At 46.8% G+C, this 9,222-nt stretch overlaps 1 protein-coding gene across 1 annotated transcript in view; it reads right to left on the bottom strand.

Moving 5' to 3' along the window:
- cfap299 (cilia and flagella associated protein 299) overlaps positions 1-9,222 on the bottom strand; it is a gene marked incomplete at its 5' end in the record, with an annotated part of 78,618 nt that overhangs the window by 10,178 nt on the left and 59,218 nt on the right. The window contains one exon of the mRNA XM_084440404.1: positions 5,419-5,561. Within this exon, the coding sequence (XP_084296530.1) occupies positions 5,419-5,561 (143 nt within the window). The remainder of the gene's footprint in view (positions 1-5,418; positions 5,562-9,222) is intronic.

Raw genomic sequence — 9,222 nt, 5'->3', positions numbered from 1 at the left:
GAGACTCCGTCGGATCATTTGTTCGAGCTTCTCTGCGCTTGTACACAACGTGAGAGCTGTGAATTCACTTCAACAAGGGAGGATGCAAACTATGAGCGTGAGACACAGACGATAGGAAAGTGCAGCAGAGGTGTTTGAGATGAACCAGAGCCGTTCCTCTCTGCTGCCCGAAGGGTCCGTCTCTTTGACCCATCGACCAAAGATTGAAAAGTAAACCAATTAAGTCGGTGCTATCTGCACGAGTCTGTGCCCAGTGTGTCCAGAGGCTCATTGAACTGAATGAACAGAGAGAGAGAGGGAGAGAGAGAGAGAGAGAGAGAGAGAGGGAGGGAGAGAGAGATAGAGGGAGAGGGGGGGAGAGAGAGAGAGGGAGAGAGTGGGAGAGGAATAGAGAGGGAGAGGGAGACAGAGAGAGAGGGAGAGAGAGAGAGCAGGAGAGAGAGAGCAGGAGAGAGAGAGGAGCAGGAGAGAGAGAGGGAGAGAGGGAGAGGGGGGTGAGAGAGAGGGGGGAGGGGGAGAGAGAGAGAGGAGAGAGAGCGAGAGAGAGAGAGCAGGAGAGAGAGAGAGAGGGAGAGAGAGAGAGAGAGGGAGAGAGAGAAAGAGGGAGAGAGAGAGAGAGGGAGAGAGAGAGAGAGAGAAGGGGGAGTGAGAGGAGAGAGAGAGAGAGAGAGAGAGGGAGAGAGAGAGAGAGGGAGAGAGAGGGAGAGAGAGAGGAGGAGAGAGATGGAGAGGGAGAGGGGGGGAGAGAGAGAGAGGGGAGAGAGAGAGAGAGGAGAGGAGGGAGAGGGGGGGGAGATGGCCAGAGTGCATAAACAGATGGTCACTTTGCTGGGAACATTAAATAGACATCAGAGATGCTGGAGGCACATCTGGAGTGGCAGGAAGCTGGGTGTGTGGACCTGCAGATCTGTGGGATAATTAGGTGAGGGTCGGGAGTGTGTGTGTGTGTGTGTGTGTGTGTGTGTGTGTGTCTCATGCATACGTCTATCAATCAATCATCCATCCACTTGCAGAAGCGGTTCATGCGTTCTGCGTGTCCGTCTGCCTGTTTGCTCGGAGGCGTCATGTGAGAACCCCTCGGACTGAACCCCTTCTTGAGTTATGGCCCCTGTTATTAAAACAGCACACTGAGATTTGTCAGAAAAGATCACCTGTCCGACTTAGATTTTTCCCCCCCTCGCTCACTGAGATGGAACAACATAACGATGCTACTGCTTACTGTACAGCGTACTGTAGGTCCCTATCGAACGCACGAGGCAGAAACACACCGACTCACTTGTGCCTCGTCGATCTCCGGACGATCTCCGAAAACTACTCACGCCAGATTCCATCCCCCCCCCCCCCCCCCCTACACATAAAACAAAGCCTTTCTGCAATAACGTTACTTCACGTCATTGTTGTTGTTGTTGTTGTTGTTGTGTGCAGCACGTTACATACCATAAACACATCAACAACAACAAATCACCACACATCCACCATCCAGCACAGTGGATCTGCCTTTTTTTTGGGTGTTGTTGTTGTTTTTTTCCTGGTCTTTTCCGAGGCAAGGTGCTAGCTCCAGGCTAGCGGCGCAGAGGGCTGGTGAACCTATCCACCCCTGTTCGGAGGTGGAGGCCAGCGCTGGCGTCCCCGGGGCCGTGGAGGAGGAGCGAGGGGGACTCGGGGCCCTTGCGGCGGGGGAGGCGTCTCTGTGTGCGTCTGTGTGTGCGCCGAGTGGGCAGCAGCTCCGGCATCTGCTCCCTCTTAGTGGCAACCACACGCACGGGGGGTTACTGTTCCCCACAGACAGGGATAGGGGGGGGGGAGACAGAGAGCGAGGGACAGAGGAGAGGAGGACGGAAGAGGAGGGAGAGAGAGAGAGAGAGAGAGACGGACAACGCGAGTCACGTTGATGAGATGTGGATGAGGGTGGATGAAGGCAGGCCAGAGTAAAAGCAGGGAGCGAGGAGGAGGGATGGGGGGACATATGGCCGGACCTCATAAAGGCACCATAAGGGAGGAGTCTCTCTCTCTCTCTCTCTCTCTCTCTCTCTCTCTCTCTCTCTCTCTCTCTCTCTCTCTCTCTCGCTCTCCGCTCTCTCTCTCTCTCGATGCATGCTCACCCTATGACTCACACGCTGTTCCTATGGAGAGCTTGTTTGGGGTTCGACTGGAGAGAAGCACACGGAGACTTGGTTCAGGTGTGTCCAGCTCACAGAAGCAGCCCGCACTTCTGACCCTCACTGAGAAGGTATATGACAGACTGATAAAAGGTATATGACCAACGCATAGAAGGTGTATGACAGACTGATAAAAGGTATATGACCAACGCATAGAAGGTGTATGACAGACTGATAAAAGGTATATGACAGACTTATAGAAGGTGTATGACAGACTGATAAAAGGTATATGACAGACTTATAGAAGGTATATGACAGACTGATAAAATGTCTATGACCAACTTATAGAAGGTATATGACAGACTGATAAAAGGTATATGACAGACTTATAGAAGGTATATGACAGATTGATAAAAGGTATATGACAGACTTATAGAAGGTATATGACAGATTGATAAAAGGTATATGACAGACTTATAGAGGGTATATGACAGACTGATAAAAGGTATATGACAGACATATAGAAGGTATGTCAGACTGATGAAGACTTTTAGAATGTATATGGCAGACGGAAAAAGGTACATGACAAACTATAGAAGGTATATGACAGACTTATAGAAGGTATATGAGACTTATAGAAGGCAGACTGATAGAAGGTTTATGACACTTATATAAAGTATATGACAGACTGATAGAAGGTATATGACAGACTGATAAAAGGTCTATGGCAGACTTATAGAAGGTATATGACAGACTGATAAAAGGTCTATGGCAGACTTATAGAAGGTATATATGACAGACTGATAAATGGTATGACAGACTTAAAGAAGGTATATGACAGTGTGATAAAAGGTATTTGACAGACTGAAAAGGTATATGACAGAAAAATAAAACAGTCAGTAGAATGCGTGTCCATGGAAATGAGTGTGTGGTGGTGATTGGGAACACATCCTGAGGACCAAGCCTCGTGCTTCAGACACGTCTGAGGAAAACAAAGAGAAAACCACTTCCACACCACTTCCACTTTAATGTGAACATTCACATTCTCTTACTGGAAAGAGCAGAAAGGTCCAAACCGCACCGTATTTCAGTTCTGAACAGTGTTTACCATGATGTATTTATGGTATTTACAAGATGAAAACATTCATTTCAAATGAATTTTGTGATCATGGATTAGACAGCAGACCTAGCTTTGGCGAGGTCGGTTACAGCAGATGTATCTCATTGGAACAATGTGAAATGCTCCACTTTTTAAATGAATCTCTTATTTATGTTTAGAGTAAAGTCAGAGAATAACTGAAATAACAAATGTAATAAGTGTTATTCTCCGGAGAGTTGTTTGCTGTAACGTCTAAACTTGCGACAGACGAGGACTCCAAAAATCCTACAATATCCTACAATATAATATCCTAGAATATAATGAGGGAAACTCTCGTCTTCCTGACTCCATTATTCTAGTCAATGGGTTGGCCAATCCACCCTAACCCTAAGCCTAACCCTCCATCTGAAACTACACATGAGCACCGATCACGGGCGTCGGCAGGGACTGAGGGAGCTGATTTTTCAATTCAATTCTATTTGAGCAATTGCAAACATTTTTGGCCATGTCTGCGTGGACTTGCGCACGCTCATCCCCTCACGCATAGTCTAGATCATTGGTTCCCTAGAGCCCCCCCCCCCCCCCCCCCCCCATCCAGTCTACGCCCTACGGAGGCCCTATCAGACATGATCATGTATTTTGTTATAACTGCTGGGTGACATGACAATGACATGATTCTTTAACTAATATTTTTCTAGCTAAATATGATATTAAGGCCTTAATTTATCTGAGGCCTGGCGCCCCCCCCTGCGATCGCTGGCGCCCCCCTAGGGGGGGCCCGGACCCCGGGTTGGGAAACCCTGGTCTAGATAGTTTGACAGACGATAAAACCCTTACGCTCGCCCAGTCTCACACAGAAACGTCAGCACTTCAGGGGGATTTATTTCATCTGGATCCTCACATATTTTCTAGAGTGGTTTCCGAACGTCGAGCGCATCCCCGGAAGTAAACAAGCACTTTGCCCGCCGCCGCAGAGTTTAGACAGTCTGATAACAAACAAAACAAACAACAACACTCGCAACCCAGTCTCACGCGTCAGCGTAAACAACGCAACGTAAACAACCACGGGGATTTGCTCCATATGGATCCTGACATAATGTCCGAAAAAAAAATGAGATCCAACGATCATATGGCTCTAGCGTTTCCAGGGACTGGTGGCGTGCTCGTCCACGGGAGTCTGCACGCCACGCTCGTATCACTGGGTATAAAGTATGGTCCAATGTCCAATTCTCCATTTGGCAATATCAGTCCTCAAATCCCAATCCCCATTTGGTAATATCAATCTTGAGATATAAAATGCCACATTGGGGACATCTAAATTCATCCTCCTCAAGCTTTTCTTATTACTTTACAGGATCAAGTTGAGAGAACAGGCCACGGGTCCAATTGTACTGTACTGTAGAGCACACACACACACACACACACACGCACACGCACACACGCACACACACACACGCGCACACACACGCGCGCACGCACGCGCGCAAACACTCACACACCTCTGTGTGTTTGTCGTCTTGGGATTTCTAGCACGTATCTGAAATGTAGGGGATATGTTACTGTGCAAGAACATGTGGAATGTAGGAATGGTTTTGGTTCCAATAGTTCCTTGCCAGCTCTCTATGTACACAGCTGTCCCGTTATTACCCAGAATGCTATCTGCCTCACTACTGGACTGATACTGTGTGGTTTCATCCCACACGCCACTCCGGTGGGAATCATTTTGGGCTAAAATGGAGGCCTACAATATTGGCCTGGGGTATTTTGAGTGACATAAACACCTAGTAAGCTTCACTGTCAGAGGACATGATGTGATAATGTTGATATTTCTCTTATTACAGAAATGGTATAGTCTGAAATTCCATCGGCATTTGAGGACGTTCGAGTAACTTCACTTGGGAGAAGACGCCTCTTATATTCCTCCAAACCTAATGGTGCCTGGATTGGACTGGCTGGGGCGAGTAGACGTCTGTTTCACATTTCTTGGAGTGTATATATATATTTTGCATCTGTGTTGAGGGGCGGTGTGGTGCCCCAACGGTATGTTCAAACCACAATGACTGACGCTGCTCTGACCACAGCCCTGTCCAGGCCCATTGGTCACTCACGTCAGCGTCCATCTGTAACCCTGGAGGAGAAGGTTTCTTCACCCGTCACGACTTCAATCTACCCAGCCTCGCCCAATCAACACGGACACCTCGCAATAAAAGTAAGACTCACCTCAAATCCGTCGGCCTCGGCAGAAGCCTTTTCTTTCCGTCGAAATACGGTTCGAAGTCTTGGGTTTTGAGTCTGTGGGCGTAGTCGATATAGCCGGATATTTCCTGTCCGCGAGCATTTCGGTCCCTTATGAAAATAATAGACTGTAAAAAGAGAGAGAGAGAGAGGGAGGGGAGGAGAGGAAGCGCTGTGTAAATAATCACCCCCATGTTGCCCTGAGCACGAGCCCAGACCAGCCGGATCCATCATTAATAACGCAGAGATGGAGGCTCCCTGTTACAAATACACCCACTTTGAAAACCAGTGGCACATGTAGCGCTGGGAATCAAGCTCCAATCAAAAGGACTCCAGCGTGAGTGTGTGTGTGAGGGCTGGGGTGGGCCGAGGGGGGCTTCAGCCTAAATGTCCTCCACAGATGGGTGTGTGGGACACCGGTCGAGATGGGGCTTGACTATAGCAGTATAGGTTACACGCGATTCGACTTTGAAGTCGAAACTTGACATTTTGCGAGCCTCTATACTGTGTGCTACCTACATGTAATGTGGGTTAATGCAATGAGGCTCAGAGGATCTGGAGCAATTTGAAACATCCAGGATATTTTTTTTTTTGGAATGTGTGTGATGGAGAGATGGTGTGAAGAGTTGAGTTGATCAAACCTATATTGTGAAAGCTGTGTGCGTTGCACCGGAAACTCCCAATTTGACTCGCTGTACGAGTTTGAGTTTTTTCCACACTCGTCTTCGCACTGTGACAATCTGCCAGACGTTATTTGTGACATTTCAAAAGCATCTGCCGCCGCCAATAGCGATCGTAGTATCGTACAAATGTTATCTTTTCGTCTAGAGCATGGGTTCCCAAACTCCATCAATGTGGGCCTCCCCTCTGAAAACAGTGACACGCGCCCCCCCAACCCCCCAAATTTGTCCATTTTGCAAGGCAGCGTTAGCTAGCCCATAACGTTACACAGCTAAGTTAGCTCGGTGGCACCTGTTGCTAGTTAACGTTATGACGTTTTCGCACAATACATTCATGCCTGCGGGGGGAGGCTCTCTCTGCACTATCCACAAATTTAGTATACATCTCTCCTATTATTTATTTTGATTTTTTGACCTTTAAAATCACGTTTCATTCATAAAAACCATATAAAAAATAAATAAAAAATAATGTTTTCCTTTTTTTTCTTTTCTAACTATCCCTCTGCGCCTCCCCTGGATTTCTGTGGGGCCCCCCAGGGGAGGCGCGCCTCACAGTTTGGGAAGGCCTGGTCTAGAGGCTGGTTTAGTCCTCCACCTGTTGCTAGTCACTGTTTAGAAAGATGGAAGCGCTGCTCTCTACAGCGGTGAGACCAGTAAACACACCTACAGGCCTTGTTCTGCTGGATAGATGTGTGATCAGGACTAAGTGAATAGGTGTGATGGAGGACTAAGTGAATAGGTGTGATCAGGACTAAGTGAACAGGTGTGATGGAGGACTAAGTGAATAGGTGTGATGGAGGACTAAGTGAATAGGTGTGATCCAGGACTAAGTGAATAGGTGTGATGGAGGACTAAGTGAATAGGTGTGATCAGGACTAAGTGAATAGGTGTGATGGAGGACTAAGTGAATAGGTGTGATGGAGGACTAAGTGAATAGGTGTGATCAGGACTAAGTGAATAGGTGTGATCAGGACTAAGTGAATAGGTGTGATGGAGGACTAAGTGAATAGGTGTGATGGAGGACTAAGTGAATAGGTGTGATGGAGGACTAAGTGAATAGGTGTGATGGAGGACTAAGTGAATAGGTGTGATGGAGGACTAAGTGAATAGGTGTGATGGAGGACTAAGTGAATAGGTGTGATGGAGGACTAAGTGAATAGGTGTGATGGAGGACTAAGTGAATAGGTGTGATGGAGGACTAAGTGAACAGGTGTGATGGAGGACTAAGTGAATAGGTGTGATGGAGGACTAAGTGAATAGGTGTGATCAGGACTAAGTGAATAGGTGTGATGGAGGACTAAGTGAATAGGTGTGATGGAGGACTAAGTGAATAGGTGTGATCAGGACTAAGTGAATAGGTGTGATCAGGACTAAGTGAATAGGTGTGATGGAGGACTAAGTGAATAGGTGTGATGGAGGACTAAGTGAATAGGTGTGATGGAGGACTAAGTGAATAGGTGTGATGGAGGACTAAGTGAATAGGTGTGATGGAGGACTAAGTGAACAGGTGTGATGGAGGACTAAGTGAATAGGTGTGATCAGGACTAAGTGAATAGGTGTGATGGAGGACTAAGTGAATAGGTGTGATCAGGACTAAGTGAACAGGTGTGATGGAGGACTAAGTGAATAGGTGTGATCAGGACTAAGTGAATAGGTGTGATCAGGACTAAGTGAATAGGTGTGATGGAGGACTAAGTGAATAGGTGTGATGGAGGACTAAGTGAATAGGTGTGATGGAGGACTAAGTGAATAGGTGTGATGGAGGACTAAGTGAATAGGTGTGATCAGGACTAAGTGAATAGGTGTGATGGAGGACTAAGTGAATAGGTGTGATCAGGACTAAGTGAACAGGTGTGATGGAGGACTAAGTGAATAGGTGTGATCAGGACTAAGTGAATAGGTGTGATCAGGACTAAGTGAATAGGTGTGATGGAGGACTAAGTGAATAGGTGTGATGGAGGACTAAGTGAATAGGTGTGATGGAGGACTAAGTGAATAGGTGTGATGGAGGACTAAGTGAACAGGTGTGATGGAGGACTAAGTGAATAGGTGTGATGGAGGACTAAGTGAATAGGTGTGATGGAGGACTAAGTGAACAGGTGTGATGGAGGACTAAGTGAACAGGTGTGATGGAGGACTAAGTGAATAGGTGTGATGGAGGACTAAGTGAATAGGTGTGATGGAGGACTAAGTGAATAGGTGTGATCAGGACTAAGTGAATAGGTGTGATAGAGGACTAAGTGAATAGGTGTGATGGAGGACTAAGTGAATAGGTGTGATGGAGGACTAAGTGAATAGGTGTGATAGAGGACTAAGTGAATAGGTGTGATGGAGGACTAAGTGAATAGGTGTGATCCAGGACTAAGTGAACAGGTGTGATGGAGGACTAAGTGAATAGGTGTGATGGAGGACTAAGTGAATAGGTGTGATGGAGGACTAAGTGAATAGGTGTGATCCAGGACTAAGTGAATAGGTGATGGAGGACTAAGTGAATAGGTGTGATCCAGGACTAAGTGAATAGGTGATGGAGGACTAAGTGAATAGGTGTGATCGAGGACTAAGTGAATAGGTGATGGAGGACTAAGTGAATAGGTGTGATGGAGGACTAAGTGAATAGGTGTGATCCAGGACTAAGTGAATAGGTGATGGAGGACTAAGTGAATAGGTGTGATCGAGGACTAAGTGAATAGGTGATGGAGGACTAAGTGAATAGGTGTGATGGAGGACTAAGTGAATAGGTGTGATCAGGACTAAGTGAATAGGTGTGATGGAGGACTAAGTGAATAGGTGTGATGGAGGACTAAGTGAATAGGTGTGATCGAGGACTAAGTGAATAGGTGATGGAGGACTAAGTGAATAGGTGTGATCCAGGACTAAGTGAATAGGTGTGATCCAGGACTAAGTGAATAGGTGTGATCAGGACTAAGTGAATAGGTGTGATGGAGGACTAAGTGAATAGGTGTGATTGAGGACTAAGTGAATAGGTGTGATCAGGACTAAGTGAACAGGTGTGATCAGGACTAAGTGAATAGGTGTGATCAGGACTAAGTGAATAGGTGTGATGGAGGACTAAGTGAATAGGTGTGATGGAGGACTAAGTGAATAGGTG

The sequence above is a fragment of the Borostomias antarcticus genome, assembly GCF_949987555.1.
Source record: "Borostomias antarcticus genome assembly, chromosome: 6".
NCBI classification, from domain to species: Eukaryota; Metazoa; Chordata; class Actinopteri; order Stomiiformes; family Stomiidae; genus Borostomias; species Borostomias antarcticus.
The sequence above is the reverse complement of the archived record's forward strand: the minus strand, read 5'-3'. Positions and strand labels throughout refer to the sequence as shown.